At 46.5% G+C, this 25,950-nt stretch overlaps 1 protein-coding gene across 1 annotated transcript in view; it reads left to right on the top strand.

Annotated features, from left to right (window-relative positions):
* Positions 1-25,950, top strand: part of LOC149863422 (cytosolic carboxypeptidase 6-like) — a 1,473,463-nt gene that overhangs the window by 1,253,126 nt on the left and 194,387 nt on the right. Inside the window, exon 9 of the mRNA XM_090050142.1 lies at positions 17,104-17,215. Within this exon, the coding sequence (XP_089906268.1) occupies positions 17,104-17,215 (112 nt within the window). The remainder of the gene's footprint in view (positions 1-17,103; positions 17,216-25,950) is intronic.

Below are 25,950 nucleotides of genomic sequence, written 5' to 3'. Positions count from 1 at the left end.
GCCCTTGGCACGGCTCTACAAGCGCTCATGGTGCTCGGGCCAGGTGCCAGATGACTGGAAGATAGCTAATGTGGTCCCCATCTTCAAAAAAGGGAAGAGGGAGGACCTGGGGAACTATAGGCCCATCAGTCTTACCTCTATCCTTGGGAAACTCTTTGAGAAGATTCTCAAGGAGCACATCTGTGATGGGCCGGCTTCAGGGATGATGCTCAAGGGCAACCAGCATGGTTTCATTAGGGGCAGGTCTTGTCAGACCAACCTGATTGCCTTTTATGATCAGGTCACAAAGGCAATGGATGCAGGTGTTGCCGTGGACATAGTCTTTCTAGACTTCAGCAAGGCCTTTGACACCGTCTCCCACCCCATCCTCATTAAAAAACTAGGCGACTGTGGCATTGATGCCTACACAGTCAGATGGATTGCAGATTGGCTCAAGAGTCGCACTCAGAGGGTGGTGGTGGACGGGTCATATTCGACCTGGGGGGAAGTGGCAATACTGACAAGTGCAGGGTGCTGCACTGGGGCAGTAGAAACCAGCAGCACACTTATAGACTGGGAAACTCCCTTCTTGAGAGCACGGAGGCAGAAAGGGATCTTGGAGTCGTTATTGACTCCAAGATGAACATGGGCCGACAATGCGAGGTCACGGTTGGCAGGGCTAACCGGACCTTGTCGTGCATCCACAGGTGCATCTCGAGCAGGGCCAGGGAAGTGATCCTCCCCCTCTATGCGGCACTGGTCAGGCCACAGCTGGAGTACTGCGTCCAGTTCTGGACGCCGCACTTCAGGAGGGTTGTGGACAACATTGAAAGGGTCCAGAGGAGGCCACCCGCATGATAAGGGGACAACAGGGCAGACCCTACAATGAAAGACTGCGGGACCTAAACCTGTTCAGCCTTCACAAGAGAAGGCTGAGGGGGGACCTGGTGACTGTCTATAAACTCCTGCGGGGGACCAGAAGGGTTTAGGGGAGACGCTGTTTCCCCTCACGCCCCTGGCATGACAAGGAACAATGGACACAAATTATTGGAAAGGAGGTTTAGATTAGACATCTGCAAGAACTACTTCACGGTCAGGGCAGCTAGGAGCTGGGACCAACTTCCAAGGAAAGTGGTGCTGGCTCCTACCCTGGGGATCTTTAAGAAGAGGCTTGATGACTACCTGGCTGGACTCATTTGAGTCCAGTCTTTTTTCCCGCCCAGGCTGGGGGCCAGGCTTGAAGATCTACAAGGTCCCTCCGACCCGACTTCTGTGATTCTATGAATAATACTTCCCCAGCGTGGTAGTTATCAGGTTCTGCAGTGCTTGTGAAAGCACACACAGTAGTGTTGTTTGAAATTGTGGTTTTTAACCCAGCGAGGACCCTGTGTTGCATTTTCACCTGCCGCTGCCCCATCCTTCCATTTCTTACGCGCTGCAGGTGGCCGGTCCATCCCACTGAGTATAACTGGGGTCATAAGGCTGTGTCTTACATATGTACTGTTGGTGGTATGGAACATGGATGTTTAACAAGGAGAAAAATGAGGGTTGGCTCCCCTTAAATTTGCTTTAAGGAATATAGTCCATGTACCCACTATGCATTCACTTGCTTTTGCAGCACTTACGGGCAAGATTTCCAATGAGTCTACAAAGGGTAGCATACAGTAGGGCTCTTTCATTTCAATTTCCTAACAAGCCTTTAATGTAGCCATATATCTTGGTGCCTTAATATTCATAAAGTAATACTAAAGCATGCACTAGCTTCTGGGTGCTAGGAAGCACAGTCCACTAGAAAAAAGGAGACAGATCATATGCCTGAGAGCTACAGTTATGTTAAAGGGATACATGCTTTACTTAGAAGTGATGGAAATTTTGACCAGGTGCCTTATGATTTACAGTCAGATGTGATGAGGTGAGGGATGAGAAGAAATGTGTGAGGTCAAGTCCAAACCGCACTTCATATTTTCAGTCCCCTTACCTACGTATTAGAGATGAAAGTAAAAAATAATTCTGGACAGAAGTCTCAATTCAAGTTATTGTCACTGCATTATAGGCATTTTTTTTTTGTCCGTTATCACTACGTAATTAAACTGCTCACTTCACTACATAGCTGCCCAGCCTGTATGTATAATAATAGCAGCAGGGGCAGTAACCTCAGCTTTCAAACATGGGTTAATTTAGTTCCGCCTATGCAAAATCCTGGAGAGTTAATTTGGCATGATATTCTTTCCCACTTGATCTCTGGAGATACTATCTATGTTTTAAACGATTGCCATAAATTTTGCCACCTTTTGCCCTGCTCCTCTGTTGAGAAAGGCAATTCCTTTATGTGTAACATTGAACAAAAAGGGGGTTGAAAATCTTCCAGTTAAGTTGTTATTTGCCAGAAAAGTGAGTTTTTGACTACAGTTTGTTTGGGGTTTTTTTTTTTTCCTCCCGAACTGCCCACCATATTTAGGAAAATCTCTAGTTTTAATTGAAAAAAATCAAATCCTCCAAATCCATAAGGTATGAATTTCCAGCTAATTTTTTACATCAGACATAGCAAAGTAAAATACTTCCTCTTAACTTCCCAGGATCAGCATGGTTGGTCTGGTATCAAGCCACATTCAGCTGGGAAGCTGTAGTTGAGGTACTTTATACCTCCATTCTCTTAGAGATGCAATTCCCTGTCTGGCTTGCATCTGCCATGATGGCACTAATTACATGCGGTTCCTGTAATTCTTTTTAATGAGCTGGTAGGAGAATAGGCTACAGCCTATTATGTCAGAGGTGTTGTTTGGCTCCTTGAGAAGAATGCAAAATACAGCTCCCTGACATGCGGGATGGAGACAGTTGGATGTCATCCTGCTTGGAAACAGAGCAGTTGGTTCAAGAAGCACAGATATTTTGGGTTGGGTGACCCAAGTCTGACATGAAATGTTTCGTTTTGATTAGCTTGGTGGAAACTCTCTCTCTTTTTTTTCAGGCAATAGTGTGGTCAGTTTTCAACAGCGAGTTGAAATTGCCATTGAGATTTTTAAATGTAATTTTAAGCAAATGCCATTTTCCTCCTGACTCCAATTTTGTGACGGTCTGTCTCAGAAGAGTTAGGGCTAGGGTTCGTGCGACTCCCATCACCACTGTAAACACACGAGATGGCATTCATGTGCACTTGCATCACTGCAAGTGTAGGGAATGTAGGGAAGATGCTAATGTAGGGAAGATGTATGCGACTCGTTTTACAGATGGGGAAGAGAGATCAGGGACTCATTGACTTGCTCATCATCACGCCAGAAGTCTGTAGCAGAGTGGGGAATTAAGCCCACATTGCGAGAGAGTAATTTGACCACGGGATCATCTTTTTGTTATGAACCTTTTGGTTGAAAGGCAGCTGCAGTGTGCAGATTCAGAGCTGAGTTGTTTTGTTTTTTTTTAAAGTAAGGGGTGTTCAGACTGAGAATTGGTTTCTTTGTGGTGTATGGGGGGGAGAGTCAGTTGTTACCAATATGGTCGTAGAGGGAGGCTGGGATTTTCCAAGGCATTCAATACTGACCTTGCTCTTCTCTCATTGAAGTCCGGGGGGGCTTTTTGCTTGACTTCAGTGTGAACAAGGTTTGGCTGATAATGGGCCACAGAAGTCATGGAAGTGGTGAAAGTGAGGAAACACCATCACTCTTATGACGCAAAGTCATGCAGAGGTAGAGGCACGAATGCCCGCACAATATAGTTCAGCCAGGGATACTGGCCTGTACAAAAAAAATGCGGGCATTAGCTTTCCAAGCTCGAGCTTTCTCAAGGCCATGCTCACCAGCTGGGAAGTGAATTTGGTAAGGTTATTGCTGCGCTGTTGTAAGTCTGATATAACTCCCTTTGGAAGCAACTTGAGTCTTTTCATTGCTTTCAGCTGGAGAAGAATCTTATCTTAGTGCCAGCTCAGTGAAGCATGGCAGCTTTTAAGACATTTCAGTGATAATTTTGAAGGGGCTGTTGTTGTCTGTCGTTTTGAAATGTTAATTACTGGATTGCAGCAGAGATTGTGGAAGGGACGTTTTCATCAGATTGGGAGCTTCTGGTGCACTTTCCCAAGCGGAGGTCTGCTTTGGCATTGCTGATTCAGCCACGTTGTTCTCTAGCTGATGCATATTCGGCCACCAGGTCCTAAAGCGGTCTAATAGGATAATTAAACAACAATGTGTAACACGTCCTGTGGTCCAGATGACTTTGAAAAGAAAAGTGGAAGCCAAAAAACATCTTGAGAGGGAAAAGGGTTCATGAACAGAAGGAAGTGGGCAGAAATGTGCAGTGCATTCAAAATATTTGACTAAAAGGACTTGTGGGGAGGCGGAGAAGGGAGATCTTAAGATGTCTGGGGCTATTAAAATAGTGAAATGTGCAGTTACCGGAAAGGAGTCTGACCCCAGTTTGAAGGCCCTGCACACAGCCCTGCAAAGCAATCCGTTCTATCTATGTCTGTGTGTCCCTCAGCACCAAAGTATTTCACTGTCCTTTATGTAGCTCTCCTCCCTGCCTCAGTTGCTTTTAATCCTATTTTTATAGGCGGAGATGCAAGGCACAGGGAGAGTAAGTGACCCACTTGAAGGTCACACAGGCGGTGCAGTGGGAATTGCAGCTTGGACCTGAGGTCCCAGGCTGGCATCTGTCCTTCCAATCCTAGCTGAGACCGCAGTATTGTAGTACTTTGGGGCTTGTCCATGATGCTCTCTGCAGATCTAAGCCTCCCCTTTCGAGGGCAGGAGGCGCTTTGCGTTGTTGAAGCTGGCCAGCGGATGCTTGTAGCAAGGCCTGAAGGATGGTTTCTTCTGGCTGAGTCTTTAAACCTATCTGTGGGAGCTCTCTATGTGCAGTGTGACTGGTTTATCTTTATCCATCCTAATAGCAATTTTGGATGCAAACAGTCTGGCTGATAGCAGCATGCCATGCTCATATGTTAACTCAGGAAGGGAAGGAAAAATGAGATGTGGGGACCACCCCTAGACAATCATAGAAGCATAGAAAATGAGGGCTGAAGGGGATCACATCTAGCCCAGCCCCCTGCTCCAAGCAGGACCAGCCCCACCCCCAGCTACATCATCCCAGCCAGGGCTTTGTCTAGCCAGGTCTTAAAAACCTATAAGGGTGGAGAGTCCACAACCTCTCTGGGTAACCTGTTCCAGTGTTTGACTACCCTCCTTGTGAGAAAATTCTTCCTAATATCTAACCTTAACTTTCCTTGCTGCAGCTTGAGCCCATTGCTCCTTGTTCTGTCATCTGCCACCATGGAAAACAGCCCAGCTGCATCCTTTTTGCAACCCCCCTGCAGGGAGATGAAGGTTGCTAATAAGTCCCCTCTCAGTCTCCTCTTCTCTAGACTAAATAAGCCCAGTTTCCTCTTGTCTCCTCACAAGTCCTGTGCCCTAGCCCCCGAGCCATTTTCATTGTCCTCCACTGGACTCTCTCCAATTTGTCCACATCCTTTCTGTAGCGGGAGCCCATAACTGAACACAGACAATGTACAATGTGTAGACGTACAATTATTCAGGACACTGTGACCATTGAAAACAGCAGTATCTGATTCAAGGGGAAAGTGAGATGGTTAGACTAAGGCGAGATGGAAAATGACCCAGGAGACTGCAATTAGGCCTAATAATCCCTCACTCTTCTTTAATACCTTTCCCAAAAGATCATCTTCATTGTAATAGCTGATATATGGACTAGATATTGGCATCTGCATCATGAAAATACTGGCTGAAACACAATTGTTGAACAGCATGCTGCAATCCTACACATCAGTTGTGGATGTGTTTCTGTAATGAAGAATATTGTACATAAGTCAGCATATCAGGAGAATTTTTAGTAGTTAGAGTATAATTATTCAGTTGAGAATTTGGCCATATTCTTAGGATTCCTGCTATTACCCTTGTTTATTGGCAACAATAGTCAGGTTACTTGTTTTTACAGCTAATGCAGACATCTCACAAGCTGTTGGAGCGTGGGTCCTGCTCTGAATCACTAACGCCACTTCGTAGTTCTTAAACATCACCTATCGAGCCTGACCCGTGGCATATCTTTGAGGAAAAAAAAAATGTATCTTGATTTGTAATAAGAATGTCTTTATTCTGACACATTTGGAAGTATAGCTCGTATTTGTATGTCTCAATTTTATATTTGAAAAATGGGTTAATGCAATGATGCACATCTAAAGGCATGTGCTAGACAGTTCCTGAGAGTCCATCAAGAGAACAGATGATGACAACTGCCTACTGATATCAGTTACTCCACTTGCTTAAGTGGCAGACATCTGTGCAGAAGATATAAACTTTCAGTCTTGCCATTGACCTATGTGAATGTCAGCATTTTGTTGCAGAAGCTTTTTTTTTATTATTATTATTATTTTAAAAAGCCAGGGAGTTACATGTGTGTTAAATGGTAATAGAGTCAAGCATTCAGAAGTCACAAAGTGAAAGGTTTAAGGTTGCCCACACCACTTTAATACCCTTGCATTATGTTTATGCACTGTGATACAGCCTTTAATTACCTACTCCAGGGTGTCAAACTCTGGGTCCTGGGCTGGTCTCTGTGTGCTGGAGCCAGCGCACAGGCCCAGTCCAGCCAGGCACCATATGCAATGCATGCCCTGTTCCTGGCTCCCTGTACTGTGTGCAGCGTGTGTGCCCAGTCCAGCCCTTTGGACCACAAGCAGCCCAAGCCGGTCCAGGACACATGGTGCGTGAAGTGTGCAGGCTGGACTGGGCATGCACACTGCGTGAAGCAAAGGGTGTCAGTCTGGAGTGTGTACTGCAGGTAGTGCAGCCTGGTGCTGGCTCCAGTGTGGTTTGAGCCAGCACTCAGATCCGGCACAGGCATTGCACGCACATGTGTCTTTTGTGCTGCATGCAGCATCCACAGTCCGCACCAGAGTGGCTCCACCCGCTGCACATTGCACACAGGGTCAGCCTGGGACCCACAGGCCAGGTCGTAGGACCCCACGGGCTGGATCCGGCCCATGGGCCATATGTTTGACACCCTTGACCTAATCAAATGCTGTTTGCTCCGTAGTGTCCCTGCCTCATTCTGAACGAGAAGGATGGTCTTCTGGGGAGGAATCAGGGTTGTGTCATGACGGAGGCTGTTGACTCTCAGGTGCCTGATGCATTCACTGCACAAGGTGGGGTGGGGGATGCCAAAGAGTTGGGGGCCAGCAGAAAGGAAAAATATGGCCTTGTAGTGAAGGAAGTTGAATGTTGCCCTGGGAAGCTGAATAAACTACCTTTACTTCTACCACAGAGTTTCTGCATGATGCCAGGCAAGCCATTTAAGCCAAACATTTGACAGATGGTCACAAATGATCTATTTCTCATTACTTTCTGGGTGGCCATATTTATACCCGGGGATCTGATTTCCAAACACCTTGAGTGCATACCTGTTTAACTGAATTCAGTGCAATTTGAACTTGGAAAGTAGTCTTAAAGCATCTGTCCTCTCAAAGAAAGTAACTCAAATTAATGTGGATACTTTTGACCTCAGTCACTCTGGGCTTCAGTCTGGCACCTGTGAAATGGGGATAATACGTCCCCTCACCAGGCAGGAGCTTGGTACAACTGAATTTTTCAATCCCAGCTACTGCAAGGCATGCCAGTGAGGAAATCCTGTGTTCAGAGCTGAGCTTAAATAATGTGGAGTAAATAAAGCCTCAAGCCACACACTGAACAATGAAAAGAAAACCAAGTATTGAATAGCGGCTCGTTAATGAGCTCCGGTGATCCTGTGCACTGAATAAAACGAGGGCCCTATGGAAAAAATAGTTTTTGCTCCTGTAGTTCAGATCACCTTATAATGCTAACATGCTGTGGGGGGGCGGGGGGGGGTTAAGGTTGCACAGACAACCTGAATTGTGCCTGAGTTTGCAACTTTAATGATGAGCGTTTCATGTCTAGATGCCATGGTGATAGCCTGACCATCCTTCTTGGAGCTTTGTGCAATCCTGGAGTAGTAACTATGGGAACATGATAACCTCCTCCTCCAAACAGTTGCGGGTGTACAGGTGGATATAACTAGTAGCAATTGGGTGAACTAGAAAAAGGAAATGCAGGATATCAGTGTGATGGAACCGTATCCACTCTGTCGTGATTTATTAATAATATGGGTTGACCAAGGTTATTGAGTAGTTTGCTGGATGAACGCATCTCATTAGCGAAGAGGCCGTTCTCAGGGAAAAGCAACCACGAAGTAGGGGAATGGCTCGTGAGCAGCTGTACATCAGCAAACCTGGGAGGTACATCAGCTTTTATCTGTGAACTGTTAGCTGCAAAAATCTGTGTCCTGTACAGCAGGTGGACAAAGCCAGTTTTGTCCAGAGGGAACAATGTCTCAAAATGCAAAAAGAACGGTTTAGAAAGGCTTTAAAAAAAAAAAAAAAAAGCAAAAGCTTTCTCTTTCTTGCAGGGTCAGGAAGGGAAGAGATGCTCCCAGGACTGGCTGTTAGGTCTAAAGACACTTGGCCTGTCTGGTTTAACATCCCAGGGTGGCAAGCCTTAAAGCTCAACAAACATGCATGTAGGCTTTTTATTGATTTTTAAATGGTTTTGTCTCCCTACATTCTTTGTTCCTAGTGTTAAATAAATAATACTTTGGCTTTAGGAAAATCCAACTACTGGTCAGACTCCCAAAGGCAGGTGTCTAGACTCAGTCAGACTTGCTGGATGAGCATGAGCAGGGTACACCGGAGGGTAGTAACTAATCTAAAAGCAGGACATCTGCAGAATATCACCCCATGGGAGATAAAGGCATGAGGGCTAAGATCTGGGGGGTGTATTCAGGGAGATGGGAGCGGAGGCCGAGGTGTAGCTACCCTGCTCGCTGTGGCTTACGCTTCCTAGCAGGAAGTTCTGCTGGACTATACCGCACTTTGTCCCCAGGAAAGTGTTCAAAGCCTTATCACTTGAGAAACTGAAAGGCAGGCTGGACAAAGCACTGGCGAATCTGCTGTGGGGAACAATCCAACACTAGTTTCTGGGGATGAGCTACATAAGCGAGCAGGTCCTTTGCATCTAGTAGACGTAAACCAGCAAATCTTTTCCTAGGGAATCCCAGGGCATGATTCTCGTAGCCTTGCTTCCAGTGCCCCACTTTCTCCACGTGCATGGAAATCCTACTGACATGACCAAGGACTCGGAGCATGTAGCATAGAGCAGGGAGGGTAAGGGCCTTGTTACACCTTATGCTGTAAACCGCAAAAATGTGAATTGGCTTAGTGTTGATCAGCTTAGTAGAGGGGTCATACTTTAAGGCAAAAAATCTTGCCTGACTGTCTCCCACCTGCACAGCTGTGACTTGCCCCTAGAGGCTTGGTGAGCAGGGGACAGACAAGGAGCTAGGGGTGGGACCGGTTCACTGCTCCCGCAGGCAGAGCAAGAGCCTCAGCCCTGGAGCTGTACTGAAACGTTGGTCAAGGTGAAACGGTCGATGTCTGTGCTTGATTTTATTTTATTTTATTTTATTTTATTGTCCTCCCCACTCACTGCCACATTCCCAGCCACACTTTGTCAAGCCAGAAACTCATGTGGTCCAAGTATTACTTTAACCAAAAAGATCCAGATTCATTTTCTTTAAATAGAGTGCAGTATTGTGTTTGTCAGCCTTTTTTTTTTTTTTTGGTTCCCCCATCTTCCCTCTACTCTCAAGTTAGGGTTCATCTTCTCTGGGAGATGCGTTATCTTTGTAAAAATGAACATTACATTCTTTGAATTTTCTGTTTAATGGCAAAGAATGGGAATAGAATAAAGTTTTACTGATTTTGGAAAGAGCCTCCACTCTGGCTGCCCTGCCTTCTATCTGCGGGGCACAGAGCCAGACCTGGGAGTTGTGCTGAGCTGCTGCTGTGGCTCCTATTTCCCTGGGGCAGTGGATAGCTGGAGGTTTTGGACCCTGCTCACAGTAGTGCAATGCCCAGGCTGTGGCCTGACAGCTGGCAGAGTGGGGAGGATGCAGGCGGGGCCATCTGGCAGGGGCCCAGGGCTCCTGCTGCCACTTCACCCATGGGTGGAGGACATAGAGCAGGGGGGGCCCTGGGAGGTGGGGGCTCTTTTCACAGTGCTGTGGTGTTTGCTGTTGTCACCAGGCAGTGTGAGTTGGTCCAGGTGGCAGTGGGAGGAACCATGGCCATCAGGTGCTCCGGGGCTTGTGGTCTCTCTGCCCAGTGTGCTGTGGAGCGAGGCTCCTTGCCTGGCTCTGCTGCACCTTTGCCCTGCCTCAGGAGGGGCCAATGCATCCTGGGATGCCGGAGGACTTCAACTGGGCAGCATCGCTGGAGGGAGTGGCCACACTTCAGGAGCAAAATTAGGTGGATTAGAGATAATCCTGCCCTGGAGTGGTGTAACTTTAAGCCGAATAATGAGTGGTTTAAGCCGCTTAATGGTGTTAGCATGCAAGCCAGTCCAGGGGTTAAGAGCTCCAGAAGCTGCCTAAAATTGCCATGCAACAAGGCCCTGAGAGAGCTGAACTGAGATGGGTCCTGAAGGCCCAAGAGGGGAATCCTATGGATGTTGGATGGGACCTGTTTTCTCCTTGGTGCGCATATCTGGAACGCCTGTTCCTAGCTATGGGAAATGCATGTGTGCATCAGAAGAAGAAACCCCTCCCCCCCTTGTGTTTATTCTTATTTAACACTGTTTACACAGAAAATGGAGAAACACATCTCTAACCATCGGGTGCTATTTAAAATGATGTCCCCGTGCTCTGCACAGCTCATTCTGTAAACATCGACTCCACCATGTGGCCTTGGGGCGCTAATGCTGCTCGGAGCCATGTCCACTCCCGTGCTGCTGGGAACACGCTGCAGTTGTTATGTTAAAAAGCCTTTTGTGAAGGCTGCTAGGGTTGTAAATTATCCATGCACAATGTTGTGGGGAGGGAGAAACCCCCTCCCTATGGTTGTAGCTGAAACCATAAGATGTCTTGCTACCTAATTGCCTTAAAATGTGTGGGCTTGAATGAAGCTTCTTAATGAATAATAGACAAATGCATAAATCACAAACCCCAAGCACCCAAATGGTGAAATGCACACTAATGAAGACTCTCTGGGTTCTTCAGTGATGGCAGGTGTAGAGTTGATGTGTAAAATGTCGTGCGTCTAACAGGTTTAAAATGATATTTTTATTAAAAGAAGCAGGTATTCAATTTATTGCCCTTGAATTCTCTTTCTTGTACTGCACAGCAAGTCCTCCTGTATAATACTGCAGGCTCCAGTCTCACAGCAGTTCTCGCTATGACTCTTGCCTCGAAGAAGAGCAACAATAGAGACCAATTACCCTCTATCTCCACTCTTATTGCAATATGCCTGGGAAAAAATAGTGTGGTGCTCTCCATCCCCCCCTTCTCCCCCCTTTTCAATTTCAAATCCTAACCCTGGCCACTAGTACCATTTGCGGATTTGAACTTGCAGGCTTTGTGTGCGGTATTATCTGCAGATTCACCTGGTACTGATCCAATGAACCAACGCAATCTTACAAAGCCGACGGGAAGAGTGTACAGTTTTCTTTGTAATAAATCATATGCCATGAAAAAGGATTTCTTTAACTCCTTTGCTCCGTTATTCTCCGTATCTCATCTTGTGGAAACACGGCTGTTAGTGAGAGACTCAGAAGCTATGCAAGAGGGGGAGGGGAGGAAAAGGTGTGGAAAGGGGAATCAAAATCAAGCCCAAGACAAGTCAGAGATCATGGAAATGTCGATAGGTTGGAGATTCTTCTAAGGAAAGTTAGCTGCTTTAAAAATACAACCCAGCACAAGCCATGTTATCATTCATGATTCAACACTAGCAATGAACAAGGACGGTTTGAGGTACTGAAACAATTAATATTTGGAAGCAGGGGAGAGTGAACCCCAATAGGTGAGGAGGGCTTCATTCAGATAGTTGCCTAAGCATCTGGGCACTAGCCTGAACCTTCTTGATGTGCTCAGTTCGGCCTGTAATGTTTTGAGCTCTTGCTTTCTTCCAAATGGAGGTGGAGGAGTGCCACAGCATTTTCCACCTGGCTTCCATTTCAGGTTAGAAAATTGCTTGATTTGACCAAATTGGGCATTTGAAAGAGAGACTGGAGAACATGAATTCATAATCCTAATCTCAAACCACTCCATCAGAAACCTGTTACTAATAGTAGTATTTATCCAGTCCAGGAGCAAGGACATTCCAAGCAATCGACATATCCAGTGAAAACTAAGTAATATCATCTGAATGTCAAATGTTGGCTATTGGCAATGATTTTAAATGATGGTAAAATGGATGATGGTCCTTAGTTGCCTTTTGTTAAGAAAAAATGAAAAAAGACAGCAAATCTGTTGATTTCCATAGGCTAGGGACAGAAGTTGCACATAAACTGGTACAAGTGATCAGAAACTGGTATAAACTTGTAAGAGAACAGAAGTTCAGTGCACATAAACTGGTTTAAAAATGGCTGAACCTGGTTTAAGGTCAACCTGGATAGAAGTAGTATCAGACTTAACTGATTTAGGTTAAACCGGTGTATAGAACTGTCCCATTCCCCTCCTGACTCAAGTTAGGTCACAGCCCCCAGTATCCCAGAAGCCTTTGTGGGTGGGCAGGCTAGTCTTCACCAGTGGTCCTCTGCTCAGGCGAGCTGAGCTGACCCCACCCTGGGCTGTAATGGAGCTGGGTGTGCGGAAGGCAGGGGAATGGAGCCCCCTGCCCAGTCTGGGCTTCTCCCCCGCTCCAGCTGGGCTCTGCCCAGATGGGGAGAGCCACGCTGTGAGGGTCCTCCCCCTCTGTGGGCCGCTGCGCAGCCCTGCCGCCTTTGAGTCTCTGCCTCCCCCAGGTCTGAAGCAGCACAAGGTAGGGGGCTTTCTCCCGCCTCTTCTACAGAGTGCTTCCATCCCTGCTACCTGGCACATGCCTCTGGGCTGCCTGGCATATCTCACTGGCTGCTGCTGGTGCCTAGGGGGCTTGCACCAGGCAGTGCTGGGCACAGGAGTGCTCCACATAGGAAGGATCCAGCTCTGCTGTCCAGTTCAAGCCTCCTGGGCCACCTGGTGTGTCCTACCAGAGCCGAGCAGCACCAGCAGCTGGCAGGGCACAGCGGGCAGCCCTGGGGCTTGTACCAGGCAGTAGGAGGCTGGAAGTGTGGTCCAGCCAGCCAGTAAGGGATGGTCTGGCAATGGCCACCAGTCTGGGAGGTGTGCTCAAGATCCCCTGCCTTTTGGCCTGGGTCAGTGCCTGCCTTTCTCAACTCAAATGTAAACCTCTGTTCTGTTCATTATCGGTTCAGTCTACACAGCTTAGCGCAACCTGCACAGATTGAATTGATTCCAACTCGGGTTTTTTGACTGTCTGCACTTAGCCATAGAGGTAATATTGATATCACAACCACAATAGCAACGGCAAGAATAAAAAGGTTAGAATTACACCTACAGAAGCAGGTGAGAAAAACAGAAGGCTGCTTCTGTCTTTGTATATACCAAAATATGCCACTGCTTTGCCTCGGATTGGCTATTCAGGGGCTTCCTCCGGCCAACCTTGCAGAACTCATTTTTCTCTACTTTCCTCTGTGCACCTCTCTCTCATCTCACATCTGCCGGTTCCCTCCTCACTTGTTATGAATTGAAGGCTTTCTTTCCATACCGTTCTCAGCACCTGGGTTGTCTTCCATGTGACTCTTTACTAAAGTTCTTTCTCAAACTTCTTTTAAAACATAACTTTTTCTCCTTTTGCTTTAATTTAATTTTCCTGACACTTTGCTCTCAGTTTTTATTGTGGGGTTTTAATTTACTGTCCAAGATAAATATACCACTAGCATATGATATACCATCCATCCACCATCTTGCAATGTTAGTGGAACATTTTGGGGAGCTCCTTCCTCCATGGGTAAACACTTACTTATATATGCAGTTGTACTAAAACCACCAAAATTGTTCACCAGTTTGAATAAGAGACTAAAAGTCTAATTCTAAATCTTTCCAATGGGTTGGTAAGACAGTGGAGCATAGATGTTTCCTCTTGGACTCCTGGTGTTTCAATACAATATTTTCATTTTGAAGTCACATATGGTATACCTGAACCTCAGCTACACACTTCCCCCCCTAAAAGGACTAAACAAACCTGCACACGGACCAGTTGTAGCTTTGGAGAGGAAAATTTATAAAGTGATGCAAGACACAAATTTGTAGCTGCCCAACTCAAGCTCTTGTGCAGAATATATTGGACACAAGAGAGACCTCTTTGTCTGGGAGTAAGAGAATATAATGAATGCAGAATGTGTAAAAGGCATGCAGGAGGCCCTCACCATATGTTTTGGTCATGTCCTGATATACATGAGCTTTGGGAGACAGTTTTACATGAAATAGGGTCAATAATCAAATCTGAAGTACCAAGGAACACAACTTTATGTTTCCTTGGAGATGCCGCAAGTTTGCAAGAGGTGGATAAAGAAAGAGCACCATGGATAAAAAATAGTTGTTAGGTGAATAGGAAAAAAGAAAGAAAGAAAAAAAAAGATAAACTGATTAACCCCTCCCCCTCCCCAGGCACTGGTTTTAAAAAACCTGAACAATTCTTCCAAACTGTGAAGGTATATTAACATCCATAACCTGAAATGAATTAATTGTTGCATCAGCAGGGAGGAATTACAGCATATAGAAAGACCAGCTAAATGATTTGTGGAAATTAGTTTAGGATCATATTAAGTAGAGCTAGGAGGAGCGTCCCAGATAAATAAGGCGTTCATCAAATTTTGCTTCTCTTTCTGTTTATGAAATGCTTTCAAGCAGATTCAACGTTCTCCGCTATATTTGTCACTTGAAATAAATCATGAAATTCATCACTAACCAACGATTCACAGTAAATTCAGACATTGCAGTTTCTTCTGTGTGGGCTAGTTACAAAATTATTTATCAATTAGTGTGTGACAGAATCGACACCTTCCCGCAAAGTATTTTCATTCCAGTGGATCAGCATTTTCCACAAAATTTCTGTTGCCTCAGAAATGGTTCAGGCAGTGGCATTGAAGGTAACGCTGCGATTCCACCTCAGCCTTCACCGGCCACCTACCATGCAAGCCAGTTGCGGCTTTCTACCCAAGTCTCTGTTTTGAGAATTGCAATAATTTGCCACAGCAGTTTAGGATGCTGGGTATCTTCATTTCACCTTTTTCAGTTAAATATAACTTCTTCCATCCCAAAATCCTTAGAGGGTGTTTTTTTGTTGGCAGTGTTTAAAGGACAATGTTACCGGAGTAAATCTCTATTGTCGGCAGAGGTGTATTTAAAAGATTACGATAGACCCGACATCCACATAATAGGTTGGGGATCAATGAAAGCACTTCATTTCTCAAGAAGCTTTATGGTTTAGTAACCAGGATTTATTCTTTAATTGTAGGTATTGGAAAAAGTTGTATCTCTATCTTTGGTTGTTGTTCTGTTGCAAATTGGTCATTCTCCATTCCTTTATATAGTTCCAGATTAGCTTTCAGTGGTCAAACGTTGCCCAGCTGGATACAGCAGACAGCCCTATTCTTTTTATTTGCTGCTGTTGGTAGCTCCTAAAATAATGTGACCCTTGCCTTTAGGAGGTTATGAACAAAGGGCTGGTCCTTCCACCCTTGGGTTTAGCAGTGCTTCATCCCACAGAGTCCATTTGACTTCAGCAGGACTGTTTTCAAAGTGAGATATTATTCAACATGACCAATGATGCCAGCATCAACCTCTAAATTGGCCCATGACGTACCAGAAGGAATGAGTTGTAGATTGGCTGAAGGGTCGTACTCAGAGGGTGGTGGTGGACGGGTCATGTTCGACCTGGGGGGAAGTGGGCAGCGGAGTCCCCCAGGGCTCGGTCCTTGGGCCTGCGCTGTTCAATTTCTGCATCAGCAATTTGGACAGCAGGGTGAAAAGCAACCTGTTTAAATTTTCTGATGATACAAAAATTTGGGGTGAGGTGAGCACGCTACTAGGGAGGGAAAGACTGCAGCAAGACCTAGATAGGTTACAGGGATGGGCTAGCAAAAACAGGATGTGTTTCAATACTGACAAGTGCAGGGTGCTGCACGTGGGCAGTAGAAACCAGCAGCACACTTATAAGATGGGAAACTCCCTTCCTGAGAGCATGGGGCAGAAAAGGATCTTGGGGTCATTATTGACTCCAAGTTGAACATGGCCCGATAATGTGAGGTCACGGTTGGCAGGGCTAACCGCACCTTGTTGTGCATCCACAGGAGCATCTCAAGCAGGGCCAAGGAGGTGATCCTCCCCCTCTGTGCGGCACTGGTCAGGCCGCAGCTGGAGTACTGCGTCCAGTTCTGGGTGCCACACTTCAGGAGGGATGTGGACAACATGGAGAGGGTCCAGAGGAGGCCACTTGCATGGTCAGGGGACAATAGGGCAGACCCTACAGTGAGAGACTGTGGGACCTAAACCTGTTCAGCCTTCACAAGAGAAGGCTGAGGGGGTACCTGGTGACCATCTATAAACTCACTACGGGGGACCAGAAGGGTTTGGGAGAGACCTTGTTTCCCCAACACCCCCTGGCATAACAAGGAATAATGGCCACAAGTTGTTGGAGAGTAGGTTTAGATTAGGCATCCGTAAGAACTACTTCATGGTCAGGCCGGCTAGGAGCTGGAGCCAGCTTCCAAGGGAAGTGGTGCTGGCTCCTACCCTGGGGGTCTTTAAATGGAGGCTTGATGCCTACCTGGATGGAGTCATCTGAGCCCAGTTTTTCTCCTGCCCAGGCAGGGGGTCAGACTTGAAGATCTACAAGGTCCCTTCTGACCCGACTTCTATGATTCTATGAGTTGGTAGAGAGGGAAAACAACTCGGAGGTATCATTTACAACATAACCTCAGTGGTCTTATTAGGCTAATCTGTTCAATAAGAGAGAATGCATGTTCTTTTTATCAAGGTGGAGAGCTTCACTGACTAGCTCTGTGAGTGTTTGGTGGAAGAAGGGAGGACAGAGGACCTGATTCAGTCAGCTGTTAAGCACATATTTATGACTGTGTCTAGCAAACCTCTTAGGCCCATATTTAATGACCAGTCACCTATGCCCCAGCCAGCAGGACTTCCCCCGAGCTCTTTATCTGATGTCACTGGACACTGCAGATCAAACTGATGCCTGGTGTTTTTTCCATTGTGCAGGTGCTCCCTGATGGGGTTTGATTTAAACCGGCACTGGGTGGATCCGTCTCCCTGGGCTCATCCCACGCTGCATGGAGTAAAGCAGCTCATCATTCAGATGTACAACAATCCGGTGAGTGCGGAAACCCACGCCAACACAGCAGCTCTCCCAGAGCTGTGAGACTGTTCTCCTTTGTGTAGTTCAGGCGCTGCCTCTGGGATGCTGCAGGCTGCCGGCTGCTCTGAAGTGGCTAGATCCAGTGGCCAGCTGGGAAAAAAAAAAAGGAAGCAAGTAAACACCACCCCCACTGTGTGGTATCAGGGAGCATTTGAAATGTCATTTGTCATTGGGCACATCAGAGTGGAGAGAGCAAGTAAAATGAAGTTCAGCGCAGATTAAATATGGGATAATACTGAAAGCAGGGGCCAAACACAATTGAGCAGCTCTCATGTTATCCTGCGCTGGATTGGAAACAGCAGGCCCCTGCAATTGAATTACCAAATGGCATCGATGTTGGAGCTCTGGTTTAAATAGGCAAAGTGTACAGGGGAGGCGGGGAGTAATGTCTGCAACTATCACACATGAGCACGTGCACATATGTAGCACACGCACACACATATACAGGCACCCTGTCAGAGAGGAAGGGGTATTTTTTGAAGGTGAATTCTCTGCTGATCAGAGGAGAGGGTGTTTGCAGGGAATGTGGAGGAGGAGTGGAAGGAAAGCAGACACTTAGTGAATATTTGACATCCAGGTGCAGATGGATTATTGAATATGTGACCTAAGAGAAACTGCCGAACAAAGGTGGAGGCAGGGTTGAAACCATGAAGTGACTATCAGCCCTCACTGGGAAAGAAGAGGAGAATTCATAGGCACTGCTTCTTGTATTAGGGTTGTGGTTGTAGCCGTGTCGGTCTAATGACATAGGCTGGCAAGGTTCTTTGGGTAGATATTTTATTAAACCAACCAAATAGTTGGAAAAATTGTTCTTGGGAAGCTTTCTGGTGCAAACACCCTTCTTCAGGCTCTCTCTGTGCCTGAAGAAAGGTGTTTGTGCTGGAAAGCGTGCCAAGAACAATTTTTCCAACTAAAGTAAAAGCTTTGTTATCTGCCATGAGTGGGTTAAGGGGGTGGTGGTTATCTAAGAGTTGTACCCTGCGGAGCTGGGATCGCAGATGGCCCAGCAGGCAGGTAAGTTTCTTTGGATCTACTTCCTTTAATCTGTGCATGGGGCAAAGGCGGGTTGCAGCTGCGGGCTGGGATCTGCACCCTGCCTCTGTGCCTTGCTGCCACTGCTTCAAAAGTGGTGTGGTGCGGCACCACGTGCCTCCCACTGCTGGACAGGATGGACAGTGAGGCGAGCCAGTCCCAGCACCCAGTGCCACTGCTGCCCACCCAGAGAGCGAGCAGCCACCCCCACCAGGAAAACCCCATGCTGCCCCAGCCCCAGCCCGCAGTGGCGGCCTGCCCTGCCCCGCGCAGATCTATTAAATTCTGGTTAATAAAGTATTCCAGTTAGTAAAATGCTGTTTAACACAACTTTTACTGTGTTTAGTTGGCCTAATAAAAGATATCATATCTACCCAAAGAACCTCTTTTGCTTCTTGTATGAGATGCCTGATATTGGTCCTACAGTTGTTCTTCCCACTTTGGGGTGGGGCTTATTTCTATCACACACTGAGGTTTTATTCTTCTCTGCTTTTCTTCTCGGTAACAGCTGGGCTGCTAATGAAACAGGTGAATGCGACTCCTAGCCAGAATCAGCTACAGGGCAAGCTTATTTCCCCAGCTGCATGGTCCCTAGTCAGACTGCTCAGCCCCAAGATAGCAGTGGTTTGGGGCATATGCTGCATACATTGGCATACAGGATGCTTCTTTCGGAAGAAGGGCATTTCTCAGGAGTAGAAGTGCACCTCTAGAAACATTTCCTTACACTGTGAACTTTTGGGGACACGGTCCCTCCATTTATCCTGTGGGCATACAGCACTTAGCGTAAAGGAGTCCTGGTCCTTGACTTGAGGCTACTCAATCCAAATGACAGAGACTAATTTACAAGGAAGGGGTTGTCCAGACACAGGGTGTTCTCTCTTTCTATTAGGCTTTGGGGGCTTGCAAGCTGTCTGGTCTGAAAGGAAGGTACCTGCCAGGGACAAAGAAGGCCTAACAGGAAAACTTGGAGAGAAGAAGCCTCAGGCCACACTAAAACACATGCTAATATTCATAGGGCAGCCCTTGGGTCTTGTCTCCTGAAAGGTTTCAATGTCTTTGGGGGCTTCCAGCTTCGAGTTGGTTGAGTAATGGGGAGTTGGTTCAGTTTGGTAGCAAAAAGGCTTGCTAAGCTGAAATGAAATAGAAATTTTAGGATTATAGGAAAATAGAGCTGGACGGGACCTCACCAGTTCATCTAGTCCAGCCCCCTGCTCAAGACAGGATCATCCCTGATTAAACCATCCCAGCCAAAGTGTCTGTCCAATTTACTGCTGAAAATTTCTGGGGATTGGAAATTCCAGACCTTTTGTAGATGTGTCTGTGTATATGGGGGATGAGGGGTACTTTTTGAAACAATACAAAGGTTTATTTTCCTCACTTAGTGACATATTTTATCTTGAAGGCTATTTGACCCATTTCCCCCATATTGCCAAAAAAAAAAAAAAAAATTAAGTCAACTTCAAGATGAAATATTTTGAGGTTTTCTCCCACACTTTTTGGGCTGAACTGTATGTCAGGTTCAATCCATCCCTGTAACTAGCACAGTTTCCTCCACAACTGTATTTTTCAGCAAAAACCTTCAACATTTCACTTGGCTGTATTGTACACTGAGCACAATTAGCACTTCCAGGAAAAGTGTGACGCTATCAGGCGATTAATGATATTCAATGGGGCTACTCTTGTTTGTCAGGAAATGTTGTATTGCTGGTCCTTCTGAGCCAGTTAATATGGACATGGGCTGGGCCGCATCTAAAGGGCTGGGGAGAAAGAGGGAAAAGATCCTGCCTGTCTCAGAAGGAGAAAACACGCCTGTTTGTGAGCCTGTCTGCTGCTGTGGTGTGAGGCACTTTGGGTGAGGGTCAAGCAACGGTGCGTGAACCACTGCAGTTGTGAAACACATCTTAAGCATCGCCCCCGTGCAAAATTTCAGCTTTGAACATATGAATGAGGTGCTTCTCAGTCTTGGGTGAGTGGCTGACTGGGCATGTAGAGGGATGCAGGTGAGCTCCGTGTATACCTTCCACGTCTTCAACCTATCCTTGTCAAATGTAACTCATCTGGGGATAACCATGTAAAACTGTTATGCTCTCCTTTCTCCTCTTGCAATGGAAACTGAGCTGGAGAGCTTTAACTGAAATGCAATGGAAAGTACGAAAATAATATATCTGAAAACTACCACGATTCCTCCCACTCTGGTCCCCTGCATGAAAAATGCACCACTTCCAAGACTGGTCCTGGAAAGCTGCCCGTAAGAGATTGGGTTGTTGAAAGCCAAGGAAGTTCAGCCTCCTGTTGCTCTCCTCTACCAGCTTGCTGCAGCCCTGTCAGATATAGTCATTTCTGTAAATCACTTAAGGAAAATTAGCTGCCATAACATCATAAAACTGCTTTTTTTTTTTTTTCTTCATTATTGCAGCATAGGAGGATTTTTTTTTTCTTCTTCTGCATCCTGGAAGATAAGCTATTTCCTTTGAAAAATAAATTCACTGTATGTAGGGGCGATTGACCTGGGAACAAGTGAAGTGGTTGTATTAGACACACACATGCAATACCATAGCTACAGTGAATCCAGCATTTAAGGCCCTAAGGCCATGTGAGGCTTTACTGTAGTTAATGTACATGTGTAAACACGGGCATCTGTGGTTCTCAGCTGCTGGTCTGCATTTTATAAAAAAAATGTCGCCTTATTTAAAAACCCATTTTGAAACCCCAATTAAACCAATTATCTTGATGGGGGTTGGGATGGTTCAGGAAATTGGAAATGGGTAGGAGGCTTTCACTTATCTCCGTGTCACCTATTTGTAAATAATTCCTAGTGACCGCAAGCTCACCCTTTAATTGCTTGTGTGAAATGAGATGTTGGTATTCTCTGTTCAGCTTCTAGTAAACCGGTGTCCATGCCACACCCCCGCTATAGGGTCAGGCTTGCTGAAGAGGTCAAGAACAGCTGCTTATCCCACCTTTCCAGCTGTCACTCCAGTGTGCATCCGAAGAAATACATCCACATTTTGCAAAAGACGCAATGCATCATTTCAGCATGCCTCCTTGTATATTAATTTGCCCCCTCGTGTTTCTGCATTACGATACAGTCTTTCAAAACAGGGATATATAGGGGCATATGCTCTTCGTTCCATAGGACCCCTGCCTTATTAAGTGCCCAGAATGGGAGGCTTTCACTTAATGAGCAGCCATTCTGTATTTGGTTTTCTCCTCGTTCTTCAGTATGTGTCCCCTTGTGCCTTATTTACTATGTGCTATTCAAGCCCAGCTCTGAAGTCCAAATTAGTAATCCCTTCATGGGCTTTTTGATGGTGCTTATTGCTATACTGTGTGCATGCTTCATAAACACTAACACATTTATTTTCTCCACACTCCTGTGGGATGAGAGGGCATTATGCCCACTATATAGATAGGGAACTGAGACACAAAGAGATTAAGGTCAAAGTATCCAGTCATTTGGGGAGTCCAATTTGAGATGCCTGTGATCTAATTTTCCATAGTACTTAGCATCATTTAGCTCCTTATTTGTTCAGAGCACAGTTCTGGTTATGTGCACTGCCAGACATAAGGATACAGCCCTTCTGTGAGCCAGACCCTGGGATCTCACACCGGGAACGCACAGCCTCGGTGTGTCTGCAGTGCCACCATGTCACACCCAGGACTGCTCTGAAACATGTCCACCTATTCACTGCCAGGCTACCACCTTCCAGAAAAGAGGCACTGTAGCCACCTTAGACCAGCCCAGAGCATCGTCCCAATGCTCCTCTTAGGGTCGGTGTCTAACTGGCATGCTCTCAGGCCTCTCTAAGTCAGCTGCATTGCACACACCAAACTGCAGAGACTTCCTCAGCCTGACAAAGGGTTTTTAAATCTGAAAGCTTGCTATTTTCTTTCCCCCCAACTATTTAAGTTGGTCTAATAAAAGATATCAGAGTCACCCAAAGAACTTGCCTGCCTTGCCTCTTTCCTGGCATTTTGCACGTGTGCAATGGGAGTGAGCAAGTGGGACATCTTCACGGAGGCATTCTGGGATGGTATAAATAAGCCTTTAGGGACCACCTAAGAGACTTGCTCAGCATCACATAGGACCTCGGAGACAGAGAAAGGGATGGCACCCAGTTCTCCAAAACACCGTTGATCCCCAGCACGGGGCTCATGAGCTTTGGGTAGAGGCGGTTGTCTTCTCTGTGGGGAGCAGCACTGGAGAGGGGTGCAACCTACTTGGCTGGTGGGTTTCAGGAAGGGCAGACTCAGAGATCGTGCCCGATGCAAGAGGGGCATATGTTCTAGTAGTCTCTGCTGTCTTGCCTCCCTACACCTACATCCTTTGGTCCTGTCCTATCTAGCCTGTCTCCATCACAATTATGTCTTTCCCTGGCTCTACAGCCTAGTCCTAATACCATCATCTAGCACGTCCCTTTCTCTTCACCCCAGTCCCAGCTCCCCTTGCTCATTGCCCCATTCTTGGTTCCCCCCTAAGCTCCTCACCCTCGTCGTCTCCTACCCGCAGTGTCTTTGTCCAGTCAGTTTCTCCACTTTTAAGACTGACATCAGTCATAGGATGACTTGGCCATTCACTCAATTGGCATGGCTCCCTTGAGGGCAGTCATGACTGTCATTCAAACTTCCTTTTCCCCAAGCAGGCTGCAGGTAATACCATCTGAAGAGGATGCTGTCAAAGATCATTGCCCTGACATTTTACATACCTTAAATATGAAGGGATCTTTTGCAAAGCGTGTAGAAAAAAGCTGCTGGAACAATGTTCAGACGGTAACGCCGACACCGAGATGGCTGTGCAAAACCGCACGCAGCCTTCCCCACCTTCATGAGCGCATGATTGATCAGCATCTTCCAGAGCTTCCTTGGTGGTGGATGTCTGGATCTATGTTTTCCAGTATCCCTCTTTATAAATCTAAAGATTCATCATGGAGCAAAACTGCGTGGTCCAGTGGATAAATGGGTCACTGAAATAAGAGTCAGTGACCTGTATTTGACATCTGGTTCTACATTTTGCAGAGTGAAGCTGTCCCTAATGGCAATGCTGCTTTGATGGCCTCCCACCCTTCCTGCACTTGGTATTGCTGTGGTCCTTGCCAGACAACCCGCCATCAAGGAAAAGGCAGCCGGTTTCAGAGATGCACGTACTGTGCAGGAGTCTAACATAAATTTTCCTTTTGTCAGGCCGGCAAATTGTGTCAGTCTTATAGGCTCCATTTCTACTTATCTCCTGAAATGATGTTATTAGTATTATCATCAATGCGATACTGGATGGTCGACAAATAAAGTATAATAATAGACTTTGCAGAGGTTTTGTATCAAAATTGCACACTTAAGCTTGCTACACTATGAGCCTGCAAGTGGTACTATCTAATCTAGCATTTGAATGACTGGAAGCAATTGTTTTCTGCTCAATATTTCTCCCTCCCACCCTGCTTTACCTGTTAGGTATCATAGCAGCAAAATGGAAAATATTTCATGGCATTTAAAAACTGATTTGCTCTCCAGCTGAAGCCAGTTTGAATTTTAACAAATGATGGGGGAGGGAGTGGTTCAGAAATCCCTCCGAGCCAAGGATGCTGCTTTACGCTGAGCGAGTTTGACCTCCTGCGCAGCATGCAATAGGAGCCTCTGCACAACACAGCAACCAGGTCCACCTGGCTCTTGAGAGAGCTCTTGAAAAGTGCATTTTCCCTCCATCAAATATAATGATAATAGTTAATAGTCAACATTTCCAGCATGTATTAACCATCTACCAGCCAGAAAAGTTCAGCTTATCTTGAAGGGTTCCCTGTGCTGCCACGAGCACCCGGAGGTCTCCCCGCAGACACATCAGCGGCAGTGTTGTCGGGCAATAATAAGTCTATTAGTCCTGGTTTTACAGTCTCTTGGGGCTCAGGTACTTCAGCCTCCTGTGGCTGTTGCTTGTTCTCCTGCATCACTTAACTCCCTCCCTCCCTTTTGTGATACGCATTCACTTGGGTCGACAAACTCCTAAGATTGTGAGGCTGCCTTTTGTGATCCCACCGCTGCTGTTTTCCCTTGAAGGTACCCAGCATCATTTTTATTAAGCGTTGGCAAGTCCCACCTAATGGCCTATTATTTGGTTTCTTTTGCTGTATACCTCTGTACACCCTCAGTGACTCTGAACTTAGCTTGAATGCTGGAGGGGTCCTTGGTTTTAGCTGTCTGTTAATCAAAGCGCCACCTTGGACAACCCAAGCTTCCTCGGTGCCATGCTGCGGCCCAGTGGTGCTATATCTACAAGCTGACATTTCTGCAGCCTTTTCTGATGGTTCATGTATTGTTTGGGCAGCATTTCCCAAAGAGCTGTTGAGCAGGGAATAATGGGGACGGTGTCCCTTTGCTCCACTGCGTTTTTGTTGAGCTGCCCTGGAGAGAGTCTGTGTGCTAACACCAGCTGGGCAAATCGTGCATCTGTATTCTCAGGATAGGGGTGTTTACCCCCTTTGGTGCTGTTTGCCATCAAAACGGTGCTGTCTTTTCCCGTGAAACGCCTTAGCTACTGAACAACCTAAATGGCAGTCTGAGGACACGATGTCTAAGTGTAGTTTTGTTTTTCAATCAGCGCTTCGCAGGACCCTACCAACAGAGGTGGTAAAATATTTACCATTATGCATCACCCCAAAAGCTTTGCCCTTCACAGGTAGCAGGGTTTGATCTCTTTTCACAGTTTTGGGGGGGATTCCTTTGCGTCTGCGCATAAGAGGAGAGATCCTTTCCCTCCTGCACTTACTCCACTTCTTCTCCTGCTCACTCGGTGATTCCCGGAGCAGTAAGCCCACCAGACTCCACTTGTTGGCCTCCGTGTTGGAGGGAAGGGATCTTCCCTTGAAGCAGGATTTATGGGACAGTCTAATACTTTCCTCACTACTTTGAACTCTGCTGACAGCTTCTCTGTCCCCTAGAAGATGTTCCCCAAGTTTTCCTCAATTGTTTTGGCCCCCGCACTGCAAATAAATGCACTGTCCGGATGAGACCACCAGCTTGGCACTTTTTAACTCAATAATGATCTCTTCTTTTCCACCCCCGGTACTCTTTACAGAGTTAAGGAGCTGGGCAGACCTCTGCTAACTGATTGCCATTGAGTCAAATGAGCCTCTAAACAACACAACAGCCTGGTCCGACTGGCTCTTGTGAGAGCTTCTTAGAGATACAGGTTTTCAGAAAGGGCAAGTGGAAGTGTCCCGGCTGGGCCATGCTGTTTGATTTTGGCTTCACCCCCCTCCAAGCATTGAGAAATGGGCACCTTGCTCATAAAGCTCCATTTTCTGCACTTGTGTTTGAAAAGACATAGGAGCAGGGTACCCAGCAAAGTCACTTCCAGGGCACTTTTTATACAAAGGAGCTATTTGTAGTCAAAGATAATGTACAGGCAGCTGGCCAAAGGCTCGGCCTCGCTGCAGCTGCCGCATGCTTTTCCAATGGTGCAAGCTAGCTGTAACACAGGCATTACAAGCCTGTGGACGATTACCACTACGTATGGCACTCGTGTAATGCTGCCTGAGCCACCCACCATCTGGGTCTCTGGTGCTGCCAGGGCCAGAAAAAGAGTGGTGGCGGTGGTGGGGAAATACCACCATGGCATGCTGGGATTCTTCAGCTGTTGGGCCAATCCCTGGCATGCACTGTGCCACCCT

The sequence above is a fragment of the Crocodylus siamensis genome, chromosome 5, assembly GCF_052110815.1.
Source record: "Crocodylus siamensis isolate JL-2025a chromosome 5, ASM5211081v1, whole genome shotgun sequence".
Lineage (NCBI taxonomy): Eukaryota > Metazoa > Chordata > Crocodylia > Crocodylidae > Crocodylus > Crocodylus siamensis.
Note: the sequence above shows the minus strand (reverse complement) of the source record. Positions and strands in the feature narration are given on the sequence as shown.